Source organism: Rhineura floridana, chromosome 8, assembly GCF_030035675.1.
Source record: "Rhineura floridana isolate rRhiFlo1 chromosome 8, rRhiFlo1.hap2, whole genome shotgun sequence".
NCBI classification, from domain to species: Eukaryota; Metazoa; Chordata; class Lepidosauria; order Squamata; family Rhineuridae; genus Rhineura; species Rhineura floridana.
In genome coordinates this window covers 41,620,291-41,635,947 of record NC_084487.1, presented here as the reverse complement: position 1 = coordinate 41,635,947, position 15,657 = coordinate 41,620,291, and the positions used below count along the sequence as shown (strand labels likewise).

Genomic DNA, 15,657 nt, shown 5'->3' with positions numbered 1-15,657 from the left:
CTGAAAAAGCTTCTTCTGAGACAAGAGCTCGACTCAGAGGCAACACAGGCAAAGCAACCCTTCCCGGAAGTCCCAGTTGGGTTCTTCTTATGTTTGGGTAAGGCTTGAGGTCTGGCACTTCTCAATTAAGCACTGCCTGGAAGAAAAATAGCTGGGAGAGGCCCAATCACATTAGCAAGTACAGCAGGGAGGGATGGGGAATGTCTGACCTTACCAATTGTTGTTAGTCTACAATTCCCATCCCTGACCATTGGCTATGCTGGTTGGCACTGATAAGGGCTGTAATCTAACAACATCTGGAGGGCCACAGGTTTCCCCATCCCTTCAATACAGGATCCCTATTCTCACTGGAAAAAAATGGTCTCGGTCTCTCTTTCAAAACTGGCTCTTACTTTTTGTAAAACATTTGCACCCCTGATGATTAGAATTTATTACACTGCATTACCGTTGACTGTGCCTCTTTGCCATCATTGTGCTTCTGCCGCGGCCCGTGTTCCTCCGCTGCCGCCGTTGCGGTTCGAGCTTTCGCCGCGGCTGTGCCTCTATCGCCGCCGCTGTGTACTGCGCTCCCGCCGCTGTTGGGCCTTGGGGTCTCGGAGCGCTCTTTATTTGGCGGGGAGTGGCGGGCGGCGGGTGTAGCGTGGTGGAACCAGGTCGTGGGGGTTTTGGATGTGCCCACGTTGTTGGGCTGCTTGGCGCCCCGTCGAAGGGGGTGCAGTACAGTGTGCCCTATATTGGCCGCAGCGGTAGTCCAAGAAGGAAGAACAGAACATCTGAAGGGGACTGTGTTTGTGTGTTTGGTTTTTGAATGAATGTTGGTGTGCATGCTTGATTGTGTTAGACGTGTGTGTGTTGTGTGTCCGTTTGTAAGTTTTTAATATGTGCTTGGGAAAGAGGTCTTTTCATCAATCGGGGGGACTTGAGGAGGCCCCAATTACCGTAGTGACGGGCAGAGGGAGGTATGGCATTGTGAGAGGGATGGGCCAGGTTAGGGGAACGCGGCCTAGACATGTAGTGGCTGTGCCGTGTTCCGGTCCCTCTCACACCCGCAGGGTTGTTGGTTGTCCTCTCAGCCAACTCTCAGATCTCCAGTTGCTGCTTTTAAATGCCAGATCAGTATATAATAAAACCGCCCTCATCCACGATTTGATTGTGGATGAGGCAGCCGATCTGGCATGCATAACCGAGACCTGGGTGGGTGAGCAGGGAGGAGTTAGTCTCTCCCAGCTCTGCCCACCGGGGTACTTGGTTCAGCACCATGGTAGATCTGAGGGTCGGGGAGGTGGGGTTGCTGTCGTCTATAAGAGTTCCATCTCACTCACCAAGCACCATGTCCATACAGTCACTGGCCTGGAGTGCTTGCACCTTGTGTTGGGCCAGAGGGACAGGCTGGGACTCCTTTTGGTGTATCGCCCACCTTGCTGCCCAATGGCTTCCCTAACTGAGCTGACGGAAGTGGTCTCAGAGGTATTGCTGAGATCCCCCAGACTATTAGTACTGGGGGATGTCAACATCCATGCCGAGGCGACTTTGTCTGGGGCAGCTCAGGACTTCATGGCATCCATGACAACCATGGGGCTGTCTCAATATGTTAGTGGTCCAACACATGTGTCGGGGCATACTCTAGACCTTATTTTTGCGACTGGACATGGGGATAGTGATCTGGATGTGGGGAGTTTTACATCTCTCCCTTTGTCATGGACAGATCACTGCTTGCTGAAGTTTAGACTTTCAGTAGCCTCTTCCCTCTGCAAGGGTGGGGGAACTATTAAATTGGTCCGCCCCCAGAGACTAATGAATCCTGAAGGTTTTCAAAGGGCTCTGGGGGTTTTTCCGGCTGACAGGACTGGCGCTCCTGTTGAAGCTCTGGTTGATCTGTGGAATGCGGAGATGACCTGGGCTGTTGACACGATCGCTCCTATGCGCCCTGTCCTGTGCAGAGCTCATACAGCTCCTTGGTACACTCCAGAGCTGAGAGCGATGAAGCAAGATAGGAGGCGGCTTGAGCAGAGATGGAGGCGAACTCCCGACGGGTGCAATTATGCGCTGGTTAGTGCTTCTACCAAGCTATATGTAAGAGCAGTGAGGGCGGCTAAAAAACAACATTTTGCTGCCACCATCAATTCATCTCTCTGCCGCCCAGTGGAGCTTTTCAGAGTTGTCCGCGGGCTACTTCAGTTACGCCCGCAGGACACGGTAGAACCATCGGTGGCTCGCTGTAATGAGTTTGCTGAGCACTTCCAGCATAAGATCTCATGCATCCGCCAGGACTTAGACTCTCAATTTATAGCAGCTGATCCTAGCGAGGTGTCTGGAGCACAGTCTTGTCATGTTTTATTGGATGAGTTTCAGTTGGTTCAGCTCGAGGACATGGACAAGGTGCTTGGACTGGTGCGTGCAACCACTTCGATACTTGATCCGTGCCCCTCTTGGCTAATAAAAACTAGCAGGGAAGGAACAATTGGCTGGGCCAAGGAAGTGATAAATGCCTCTTTACGAGAGGGAGTGGTCCCTGACTGTCTGAAAGAGGCGGTGGTGAGACCACTCCTGAAAAAACCTTCCTTGGACCCAGAAAGTTTCAACAGCTACAGACCAGTAGCAAATGTTCCGTTCCTGGGCAAGATCTTGGAACGTGTGGTTGCCGGTCAGCTCCAGGCGCAATTGGATGAAACCGATTATCTAGATCCATTTCAATCGGGTTTTAGGCCTGGTTTTGGCACTGAGATGGCCTTGGTCGCCCTGTATGATGACCTATGTCGGGAGAGGGACAGAGGGAGTGTAACTCTGTTGATTCTCCTTGATCTTCTCATCGGCTTTTGATACCATCGACCATGGTATCCTTCTGGGGAGGCTCGCGGAGTTGGGAGTTGGAGGTACTGCTTGGCTGTGGTTCCGCTCCTACTTGGCGGGTCGTCTCCAGAAGGTAGTGCTTGGGGAACATTGCTCGACTCCGTGGGCTCTCGAATGTGGGGTTCCGCAGGGGTCGGTTCTGTCTCCCATGCTTTTTAACATCTACATGAAGCCGTTGGGTGCGGTCATCAGGAGTTTTGGAGTGCGTTGTCATCAGTACGCTGATGACACGCAGCTCTACTTCTCCTTTTCATCCTCCTCAGGTGAGGCTGTCGATGTGCTGAACCGTTGCCTGGCCGCGACAATGGACTGGATGAGAGCTAACAAACTGAGGCTCAATCCTGACAAGACTGAGATGCTGCTGGTGGATGGTTTCTCTGATCGGATGGTGGATACATACCCTATCCTGGATGGGGTTACACTCCCCCTAAAGGACCGGGTTCGGAGCTTGGGAGTCATTCTAGACTCTTCCCTTTCACTTGAGGCTCAAGTAGCCTTGGTGGCACGGAATGCGTTCTACCAACTTTGGTTGGTAGCCCAGCTACGTCCCTATCTGAGTAAGGAGGACCTTACATCGGTGGTACATGCTCTGGTAACCTCGCGTTTGGACTACTGCAATGCGTTCTACATTGGGCTGCCTTTGAAGACAGTTCGGAAGCTGCAGCTAGTGCAAAATGCGGCTGCCAGATTGTTGACAAGGACCAAGCGGTCCGATCACATAACACCTGTTCTGGCACGCTTGCACTGGCTGCCAATATGCTTCCGGGCCAGATTCAAAGTGTTGGTATTAACCTATAAAGCCTTATACGGCATGGGACCACGATATCTGTTGGAACGCCTCTCCCGATATGAACCTGCCTGCTCACTGCATTCTGCTTTGAAGGCCCTCCTCCGGGTTCCGACTCATAGAGAGGCCCGGAGGGTGGTGACAAGATCTAGGGCCTTCTCAGTGGTGGCCCCCGAACTGTGGAACAGTCTCCCCGAGGAGGTACGCTTGGCGCCGACACTGCTATCCTTTCGGCGCCAAGTTAAAACCTTCCTCTTTCCCAATGCATTTTAACTTAAGCTATTGATTTTTCATTTGTTGTAATTGATTTTAGACTGTTTTATTGTTATATGTTTTTATTGTATTGTATTGTGTATCTTAGTATTTTTATTTATTTATTTATTTATTTATTAAATTTATATACCGCCCGACTAGCAATAGCTCTCTGGGCGGTGAACATAAAATAGCATAAAAATACAATGAATAACAAAATAATACTAAAATACAATCATCAATCCAATACAATAAACATTTTAAAAACTAAATCAGTGTAACTTAAAATGCTTCAGAGAATAGGAAGGTTTTGACCTGGCGCCGGAAGGAGAGCAGAGTCGGCGCCAGGCGTACTTCCTCGGGGAGACTGTTCCATAGTTCGGGGGCCACCACTGAGAAGGCCCTAGATCTTGTCATCACCCTCCGGGCCTCCCTGTGAGTTGGAACCCGGAGGAGGGCCTTCGTAGCAGAACGTAGTGCACGGGCCGGTTCATATCGGAAGAGGCGTTCCGCAAGGTATTGTGGTCCCGCAACGTATAAGGCTTTATAGGTTAATACCAACACTTTGAATCTAGCCCAGAAACATATTGGCAACCAGTGCAAGCTGGCCAGAACAGGTGTTATATGCTCGGACCGCTTGGTCCTTGTCAGCAATCTGGCCGCCGCATTTTGCTGTTCACCGCCCAGAGAGCTTCTGCTAGTCGGGCGGTATAAAAGTTTAATAAATAAATAAATAAATAAATATCTGTGATTAATGGTTCTGCTGGTAGACCAGTATAAATATTTAGAGTCTTTGTCTCCTAGACGCTGGCACACAAATCTAGGTGTTCAGGAGGAGATCTAGATAGAGCAGGAATGGGTAACCTGTGGCCATCCAGATGTTGTTGGACTCCAAATCCCCAGCATCGCCAATACATGGCAGTTTGGGAGTTGTAGTCCAGCAGCATCTGGAGAGTCACAAGTTCCCTACCTACCCTTGAACTAGAGCTTTTGTTGGGTCAGGAATCCAACTCCTGTTGTTAATCTCTCCAAGTTTGGCCACTAGCCCAAGATTTGGAATATACGTGTGAATTCAGTTCCTAACTGTGGAATGAAAGGGGGTATTTCTTTACTTTATTATATTAACAAAACCCAACCCATTCCATTTAATATTACTTACCCTTTGAACTCTTAAATTATTAATAATAACCCTGGTAACTGTGGCATATAGGCATAGTACAAAGCCAGTCAGATATAGTTACTATATTTAACAAATATATTCATATTTATTTATTACAAGCTTATGTGGTTACTTTAATATAACACTGGCTCTTAAAATGGATATATGTTTTTCTGACTTGTCACTGTAACTTTAAAATAAACCATCTGTTTATTTTACACTGCTATTACTAAACCAAGACAGCTTTAAGGAAGCAGTTGCTTATCCTGTTAAAACTATTTTGCCATATTCTCCTCCACCCCAGTTATGCCTCACCAATGCTGTAACTAAGAATTTTTGTTGATGCCTCTGTTTCAGTCCCTTCTGACCTACTGAAACATCAGCCTGTTTTTCTTGCACTGTCCTAGAATCTTCCTCTATCTCTCCTGAAACCAGAACCAAGCATTCCAGGCTACCTCTCACTTCTCCCTCAATGCTGTAGCCAGGTTCTCCCCTCATCTCTTCTGCCTAACCCAAATGATTCAGCAACCCCAGTAAGTCTTCAGCCACCAAGCCACTCTGCCTTCCCCTCAGCAGGGGCGTCACTACCAGGGTGCGGAGGGTGCGGCCCACACCCGGGTGTCACCATGAGGGGGGTGACACCCAGAGCCGCCCCGCCCCGCGCCGTTGCCTGGCAAGGCTGCTCCAACTCCTCGGAGGCGGGTGGGCGGGGGGCTGGCGGGCGAGCATGGGAGCAGCGTCAGCGGGGCGAGGGAGGCGCGCCGGCGTTTCCAGGCCTTCACCGGCTGGGTGCCCCTCCGGCGCGCGCCCTCCCAGGGGCATGGACGGGGTGGCTGGCCTCGAGTGCGTGCGCACGCGCACGCACACACAAGCCCAGCCACCTCGTCCATGCCCCTGGGAGGGTGCGCACTGGAGGTCCACACCCCCCCACACTCCCGCTAGTGAAGCCGCTGCCCCTCAGGTCTTCTTCCTCTGCTGTCTTCTTCTTCTGGCTGTACACCGACTACCTGCCACACAGCCGTATATTCACTTCTGCCACCCGCCCCCAGTCTAGCCCCAGCCAATCACACTGTCTAACTTAAGAATTCTAAACCTGCAACCACCAATCAGAATTTGCATACCTCTTATCCTTCTTCTGCATACTGAGAGTTCTATTTCCAACCCCACCTCAGCTGTCAGTTAAGGACACCCTGTGACAGTTAAACCAACTATCGCCTGACCTCTTCGCTATCAAACAAATTATAATTTGCATTACATCACATTACACAATACCCATTAAAACACAGTTTAAACAAACAGAATTTCTTCACACTGACTATGCTGCAAAATTTCTGTATGACTTTGGATGACCTCTGGCCCAAGATGAGCAAGTCAAAAATTTTGCATAAATGGTTGATGCAGGGGAAAGTAGAGAGCAAAGTAGAGATGTAGAAAATAATTGGGGGAGGGAAGAGTATATGTGGCTTGCCAATGTTTGCTTCAGAGAATGACGGAAATCTTGTAATGGAGCTGAGTCAGGATAGAGGGAGGTTAAGTTAGGTTTCAGTAACCATGATTCAGTGTTGATGTCACTTACCATTTAAAAACTCATTTATTGTTTGGCCAGCGAGGCATAAGTTGAATGCTTCAGTCACAGCTGTACTCAACTGTCATTTCTACAAAATGGCCACCAGCCTCCTCAGAGCACTTGAGGATGGGCTGGTGCATATAAAACAGCTGCCCCCTGGAGGTCACTTTAAATTGCTACTCATGGCAAGCCATTCATTTTGCTGCAGCCCATCACTCAGCTCAGGCGGTTTTCTTCATGCCCAGTGCAAACCTTTTTTTCCTTCCCTTTCCTTTTTTAAAGTTTGTGGTAGCATAAATGTAAAATATCTTTTGGCAAGCTGCTGTACATAAATAGCTTAAATGTGCAGGCTATGGAGTGTAACATCATCCTAATGAACTGATGTACTGAGATTATTGGATAATTCTGTTTGGGCTGGGTATGCTAATGGGAACAAGTTGGGCATGGGTTGATGATCTCTCAAAATATGTTTGGAGTTTTGTTTGGGCTAGAATTATTATTATTATTATTATTATTATTATTATTAGCTAAAGTTTATTTATTTTATTTATTTATAAATGTATTTCTGTAACCAGCATCTCATAAAATATCTGGGCAGTATACAGCAATTTTGTTATTTTATTATTATTATTATTATTATTATTATTATTAATTCATATCCCATCCTTCCCTTCCAAAAACACTAAAAACACTATAAAACATCATAAAAACAGACATGAAAGCATATTAAAACAAAACATCTGTAAAAACGTATTAAAACAAAACATCTTTAAAAACATCTTTTTTAAAAAAGCTTTAAAAACATCTTAAAAAGCAATTCCAACACAGACGCAGACTGGGATAAGATCTCTACTTAAAAGGCTTGCTGAAAGAGGAAGGTCTTCAGTAGGAACCGAAAAATTTATAGAGATGGTGCCAGTCTAATATTTAAGGGGAGGGAATTCCAAAGGGTAGGTGGCACTACACCACAGTTCTGCCTCCTATGTTGTGTAGAACAGACCTCCTGATAAGATAGTATCTGCAGGAGGCCCTCACCTGCAGAGTGTAGTGATCGACTGGGCATATAGGGGGTAAGATGATCTTTCAAATATTCTGGTCCCAAGCTGCATAGGGCTTTGTACGCCAAAACCAGAACCTTGAACTTAGCCCAGTAGCTAATGGGCAGCCAGTTCAATTTTTTCAGTAGGGGGGTGACATGTTGGCGATACCCTGCCCCAGTGAGCAGTTGTGCCACCGAATTTTGCACCAGCTACAGCTTCCAGACCAACCTCAAGGACAGCTCCACATAGAGTGCATTACAGTAATCCAACCTGAAGGTTACCAGCTCATGGACAACAGTGGTCAGGCTATCCCAATCCAGAAACTGCCACAGCTGATTTACCAGCCAAAGTTGGTAAAAGGCACTCCTAGCTACTGAGGTCACCTGGGCCTCTACCAAAACCAACAAAGATGGGTCCAGGAGCACCTCCAGACTACAAACCTGTTCTTTCAGAGGGAGTACGACTCTATCCAAAGCAGACAACTGACCAATTATCCGAACACTGGAACCACCAACCCACAGTGCCTCTATATTGCTAGGATTCAGACTCAGTTTATTGGCCCTCATCCAGCCCACCACTGAATCCAGGCACTGTCCAGGGCTTGCACAGCCTCTCCCAATTCAGATGTTACAGAGAAATAGAGCTGGGTGTCGTCAGCATACTGTTGACACCTCACCCCAAATCTCCTGATGACCACTCCCAAGGGCTTCATATAGATGTTAAGCAGCATGGGGAACAAGTTGGTACCCTGCGGCACCCCACAGCACAACTGCCAGAGGACCGAAAGACAATCACCCAATGCTATTCTCTGAAAATGACCCTGGAGGTAGGATTGGAACCACTGCATAGTCTATTTATATACCACATTCTCCACAAATGTATCTGTGCTCAAAGTAGTTCACATAAAAAACAAGCAGTCTAAATAGAGTACTACAATAACAATTTGTAGTAAACATGTAATATCATGACAACATTACACACACGCACACATACACAAACCAACAATTAACAGTACATCAAAACGTAAGTGAGCAGAGCATAAAGCTCATCTGTAGGTCAAGCAAAAACATCCATTAAGTTCACATCCAAAAGTAGCCCCAAAGATTATGGCAGTAGCACCTCACAATCCCACATCACCCCCATTGTTTATGTCTTAACCCAAAATGACAGAAAGTCCCCCTCTGAGTTTTTCTACAAGCAGCCCTCTTATGAAGGCTTGAGGGCAGGGCAAAGCAGCTGGAAACAGCTATCCCCTAACGGCAGATACAGAGCCTCCATAACACCAGAAGATGATCAGCAGACAATAATTAAAAATGTCTGTCAGGAAAATCTTGGGTAAATAAAATAAAAGGTCTGAAAGAGTAGACTGTTGCCTTTTCTCAAATGGTGGGAAATTCCACAATAGGGTACCCGCAACACTGCAATGAATGCCTCCTACTATTGGACAGAAGGCAAAGGGTAGGAACAATGACTGTGTATATACCATCCATTTAAAGCACATTCCTCCACCCAAAGAATCCTGGGAACTTTAGTTTGTGAAGGATGCTGGGAATTGTAGCTCTCTGAGGGGTTAACTACAGTTCCCAGGATTCGTGGGGGAATGTGCTTTAAATGTATAGTGTGTATTCAGCCAACCCTTGTGCAGATAAAATGTCCACCATATGTGGTAGTAGTAGAATTATTTATTATTTATTAGATATGTTAGTCGCTTGATACCCAAAGGTGCCCAAGTGACTTACACAATGTTAAAACAAATACAAATAAAACACACTATAAAAACATAACAATAAACAACAACAAAACAATAGCAATAGCACCCCCATGCAGCCATAAGAAGGTCTGGCAGCACATTAAAACAAAACATAAATCTCAGACTATCAAATCCCAGGGAGAGAAGGTATGTCTTTATTGGATGCTAAAAAAATGTCAATGAAGGCGCCAGGCAGACCTCACTGGGGAGCATATTCCACAGATAGGGAGCCACAACAGAAAAAGCCCTCTCGTCACCACCCTCCAATCCTCCCTCAGAGAGGGGACCTCAGAGAAAGATTGAAGGGTCTGGGTAGGTTCATATTCGGAGAGGAGTTCCAGAAGATATTGGGGTCCTGAGCCGTAAAGAGCTTTATAGGTCAAAACTAGCACTTTGAATTGAACTTGGAAGTGTACAGGCAGCCAAGTGGTAGATGTGGACAGCAAGTATCTACCTCACTTGACGGCCCTAAACCCAAACCCTAGCATACCTACACCAACTGTGGGATTGTAGATATGGGGACACATTTATGGGAAGGCAGCTCTGTGTGCACATAATATGCTGTCTCAGTAATAACTGGCATGTGTAGAAAGCAGTGTGATTGTTTACACTGGAATCCTACAGTGGGGCATTACAGCACATTTCTAGAAAAACCTCCTGGTTGCACAGACAGTTTAACTATCATGACATGAGAATGTAGGCCATATTTTTCACTGCTATGCATATGAATATGAAATGTGCATATCTGTGCAAAAGAATGTTTGTATTCTACCAGCAAGCATGCATAAAACAGCTGTGGATGGAAGCATATTGTAATTCACATAGTTTATGTAAATAAGATACAGTAGGGCCCCACGTTTTGGCGGCCCGCTTTTCAGCATTCCGCTAATACGGCGGCTTTCAATTAGAGTAAGGCCCCAGTCATACAGCACTTGTTCTGCTTTTACAGTGTTTTTCGGGCATCCGGTGCCACTTTATTGACGGAGTTCCGCTTTTTGGTGGGTTTTGCTTTTCGGTGGGGGTCTGGAACATAACCCGCCATATGAGTGGGGCCCTACTGTATATGTGTGCGATGTGTGTTTGGGTAGATATAGATGAGGGAACACCTAAAGCCTCATTAGAGGACAAAAATGATTTTATTCTTCACACTAAAGTAATAGCCCTAACCAGAATCCAGTTTCAGTGGGGCAATATCCAATCCCTACATAATACATGGAGAGAAGGGTAGTTTTGCTGTTAGGGAGATAGCTTTGTCTGTTGCTGATCTTTTTTGTTTTTAAACCATCGGGGGAGATATGAATTCTTGTACTGGAGACAGGGTCCACAGCCATTAAAGAGCTAAAAGAAAAAGAAAAACAGTGGAGAAATGTTTTTAGAATGTTGTACATTTTTGCAGGAAATTTTATTTGAGTTTGTGTTTTTGTTCTGTTTGCTAGTTCTAACACGGTGCCTGAGTGCACTACACATGAATACTCCAGTGGGAAGTGCTCAGCCTTTAATTTGTTAACAAAAGAAAGAAAGTTAATTTAATGCTCTCAGTTCAAAATGGCACAGTTTCAGCACAGTGATGTCATCATGGGCATTATCCAGTAGGTGACAGTGGCACTTGTATAATCTCCCTCCATGCTATTAATTACTGCAATGCAAACACTTACTTAGAGGGCCAGGAGGGGAGAATTACATTTTCTCAACCATAGAGTACTGCAGTTTGAATGCTAGAGAAATGTGCCAGGGTGGCTAAAAGGATCTGGATTCCCTGCAACACATGAATTGCATATTTATTTGTACACCCAAACCTTCATCTGGAAAGCCCTTAGAAAGAAAACAGAGAGGAGAGAAGAGGAGCTGTTGCCTGGGTTTCTGATGTTCTCATTTGTTGTTTCTTCTCTTGTATTGTAGGGAATTTTAAAGGTCTGTGTAAGCAAATCGATCACTTCCTCGAGGACACAGAATATGAAGCCGACACAGCAGAATATTTCCTCCGTAAGTCTGCAGCTTCTTTTTCCTTTGAATGGATTATCATGTGTGCTGGCACTGGGTGCCCTTTGTTCTCTGCTGATGACACTTATACAAAGCTCATTCCCTTGAGGATGGATACGCTGGATGAAGCAAAATGTGAAAACCAGAACGAAGGACCTCTTTGACTGTCTGTGTGTCTGCCTTGAAAAGTTTGGCCAAAGATTCCATCTCATGCCTCTCCTGGTTCTCTTGCACACATTTCCTCATTTTACAAATAGTTACATGATAGATGCCAAATGTTGCCATACTTCACATAACATTGTTAAATAAAACACAATTTACAATCATAAAAATACTTATGATACAATACTTTTCCCTGCTAAAACTTTCTGATTGCATGCAGAATAAGTTGGTGTCATTAAATTACTTAATGAGGTGGCCAGTGGTGGCTGGTTCTCATTGGATCCCCATCCTCCTCCCTGCTGAGTTCTACAAAGGGCAACACTGAGACTAAGGAGGAAGAAACTGACAGACAGAGCCAGCCCCTGGATTGGATGCAAATAAGGAGGCAGACAAGTGGGAGCTGACTGAGGGCAGGCCAAGGTTGGTGGCACAGTGCCCCATTTGCCCTTATGGACCAGCTTCCACCAGGGTTGGCCTAGCTTTTTCACCATCATCCATGTCTCCCTAGGAGCTCCACCTGTCCTGTGCATCTTCAGCTTATGGTGATGGCCAGCAACCCAATTGCGGGCCATCAACATTCCTGAAAATCAACAGAGAAAGATGCAGAGTTATTTAGCAATAGAAATTGGAGGGGAAGAAGCTCAGAGCCAATGGATACGCTCTGTGGTGGTGGCTGGTGCCCATTGGGATTGGTGGGGCAGAAGGCAGGGAGTCCAACAGCAGATAGAGCAACAGGCAATGACAGCCAATTGCTGTAAGCCACTTTGAGACCTAGATGGTGAAAAGTGGGGTATAATTTTTAAATAAAATAAAAATAAAGTACAGTTGTGAATGACAGGCATGCATTATAATAACCAGACTTCCCCGCAGTAAACATGTTGGAGTAGATTCTTTCCCAGTCACTCCCTTTCTCTTTAATTCAGAGGTGTCATTTGGAATTGATGATACCACATAGTTTATTTTGCCATTTAAACTACAGTAGGGCCATGCTTTTCGGCATTCCGCTAATACGGCTGCTAAAATTAGAGTAAAGCCCCACTCAGACAGTGCTTGTTCTGCTTTTTTGGTGTTTTTCGGGCATCGGGTGCCATTTTATTGAAGGAGTTCCACTTTTTGGCGGGTTTCACTTTTAGGTGGGGGTCTGGAATGTAACCCACCATATGAGTGGGGCCCTACTGTACGACTTTAAACTTTATGTATCCATGAGAATTTACTTTTTAAAAAACATTTGTAGCCCATGGGCTGCAAACTGTGAAACAGAAAACTAAGTGAACATGAAACTAAGTGAATATAAAGTTGCCTTATTGCAAGCCAGAACTTCGGTCTATCTAGCTCAGTATTGTCTACAGAAACTAGCAGCGACTCTCCATAGTTTCAAACAGGGGACATTCAAAGCCCTACCTGGAGATGCCAGGAACTGAACCTGGGACCTTCTGCATGCAGAGCAGATGCTCTACCATTGAGCTACGGCCCTTCAGGTGCTTAGGAAGGTGTGCCAATTACTAATTCAGTGCAACAACTTCAGATATGGCATACTGCTCTACAGAAACGTCATGATGATGTTGCAAATGTTTGGGATGCTTGTCTTTTTATTTCCTTCCAGCTTTATAGTCATGGGGTCTAGACTGGCAGTAGCTACTAAGGAAAGAGATCTTAGGAGCGTAGGGCCATACTAGATGTTCTGAGAGATATGGAGCTGCTGTCATTCCATCTCTCTCTTTCTTTACTCTCTCCTTCTTGTGATGAAAAGGCTCCTCCTTTTTCATGACCCAGTTTAATCCTATTTATTTTGCATCTAGCTTAGCACAAAAGTGCCAGGGGCAATGGTTACTTCTAGACTGTTGGAGTTTTGTATGATCACTCACTCATTCAGGTTGATACCAGAATATGTCCTTCATGGAATCAAATACACCTTCCTAACAGTTGCAAAGAAAGCTGGTACATTGCTATAAATAACAATAGCACTGCACCACTCTTGTGCAGCACATCTACATTTTTTTAAAAAAATGCTTTTTGCTGTGAGAAAGGTGACAAAATCTATAGCAGAAAGTGCATGATAACAACCACTTGATAGTAATATAGCAAGTGAGTAGCATCAGGAGCAATGAGAAGCAGCATTCTGTGTTTATCCCTTCCACTCCCTCTGGCCAATGATATGGATTAGACCCACATGAATAAGGGAAGTGAATGGCCTCTCATCAGTGATATCAGGCAGGAGGAGTGCGGTCCATTCAGCAAGGAGGGGGCACTGACAGCATCTTGGCAAAGGGTTCTCCAAAATCTGGAGCTAGCCGTGATAACTAGGATTGGACAGATTAGCCTAAATTTGTTCCATTTCATTTTCACTGGCACTCAGCCAGAGTTCTGTTCCACCCATTTTGTGCAGATTATTTTGAAAGAACACATGAAAATTTGCATTTAAATATGCATTATTATGTACATGATTGTGTGCATTTTTGTATGCATTTCTCCAAAGTATATATTTTTCAATGTGCTTTTAAACTAAAATATGTAGTTTTGTGCACTGAAACTTCATTGCAAAATATGAAGTGCATAATCCAACTAGCAGTTGAGTTCCAATCCAGGATTGTTGAACTGGGTCAATCAACTGTGAAAAATGCACCAAATGAATTCCTTCTCTAGCTCTAGTGATAACTAGCTCTAGCACATGCTAATTAACTCACAAGAAGCTGAGCTGCGCTGGAAAGTGCAAAGCTTTACATTTGGACAGTAGTAAGCATTGTAGTATCTGAGCTCTACTTAACTATAAATTTAGCGACCTCTGAACTGCTGGACAGCTCAAATCTAAGGCCTTGCAACAGACCTTTCAAAAGATTCCTGCCTTCAAATTAACAGAGTGGAATAATAAAGGCTTAAATCTTCTATTGAGCCTCCAAGCATACTGACATGAAGTATCTTATTATGTTTATTTTAAGAATATATTTAGTAATACAAACTAAATGAATGCAACTATTAAAATATTCACCTTTGTCTTTTTGGTTTTACTTTCATCATGGATTAAGTCATGGGGACAGAGGTTGAGATCTTCAAAGTTAGGAGAAGGAACCTAAATATCCTTCTGGATTTTCAGAAGTGTGCAAGTAGGGGCATTTGTGCATTTCAGGGGCATTTGTTATTAGTGAGGGTTCCGGCAACTACCCAATTTAGATACTAAGGTGCTGAGGTATTCAGATACATTCTGCCCTGGACACAATGCAGCCAAGAGTATTTATTTCATTTATATAAACATTTTTGGGGCCCTGCATAGAGTCCCAAAGCAGCGCACAAGATTATAAAAACAATCTTGATTCGGATAATCTTCCCACTGGTGACAAAGACTGAAGATGGCTTTGCAAACGCCTTTAACACATTGGGGAGGAGGGTGGTGTTGTATGAGATGAGAGAGCTATAGTAGACCAGAGAGATTTGTTTAATCCCCACTCAGCTAGCAAGCTTTGGGGTGGCTCCAGAAAATCCTTATTTCTAACCTGTCAGGATAAAATGGAAGAAATGATAGCTGGAACTGCCTGGAGAAAAAAACAGGATCCAGATGTGATAAACATATGCATGCAAGGTGGTGTCTGTGCACCACATGTACAAGATGCACTTTCAACAAAGTGTGTTTATGGTGATCCCTGGTACTGGGGTTTGATAACTTGTTGCTCCTCTTGAGTGCTGTGTTATCAGAAAGCATCTTACTAGAAACATGCACTTTGAATACAGGTCTATATGCGTGGTGCTGAGCAAAAGTCCTGCAGAAAGCTATGTACACAATGAAGGCACTTGTGCATTTCCACCATCTCGGGGCCAAAGGCAAAGAGACAATTGTTCCATTTCTGCTTAATGGTCTGATCTCTGCCTCTCATTGTCTCTTGCCCACCAATCACAGCTATAAGAAGCTGACCCCAAACCCAGTGGCATGGCTGCTAAGAGGAGAAACATTTTCCCTAAATTAGTTCAAAAGAAAAGGATATTAATTCTCTAGGCCAAGAATGAGGAAGCTGTGACCCTCCCTCCAGATGTTAATGGATTATAGTTCCCATCATCCCTGGACCATGGCCATGCTGACTGGGGCTGATGGAGGTTCAAGCCTAACAGCATCTGGAGAGC

At 45.1% G+C, this 15,657-nt stretch overlaps 1 protein-coding gene across 1 annotated transcript in view; it reads left to right on the top strand.

Moving 5' to 3' along the window:
* Nucleotides 1-15,657, top strand: part of CACNG2 (calcium voltage-gated channel auxiliary subunit gamma 2) — a 172,453-nt gene that overhangs the window by 130,801 nt on the left and 25,995 nt on the right. Inside the window, exon 2 of the mRNA XM_061582711.1 lies at nt 11,305-11,388. Within this exon, the coding sequence (XP_061438695.1) occupies nt 11,305-11,388 (84 nt within the window). The remainder of the gene's footprint in view (nt 1-11,304; nt 11,389-15,657) is intronic.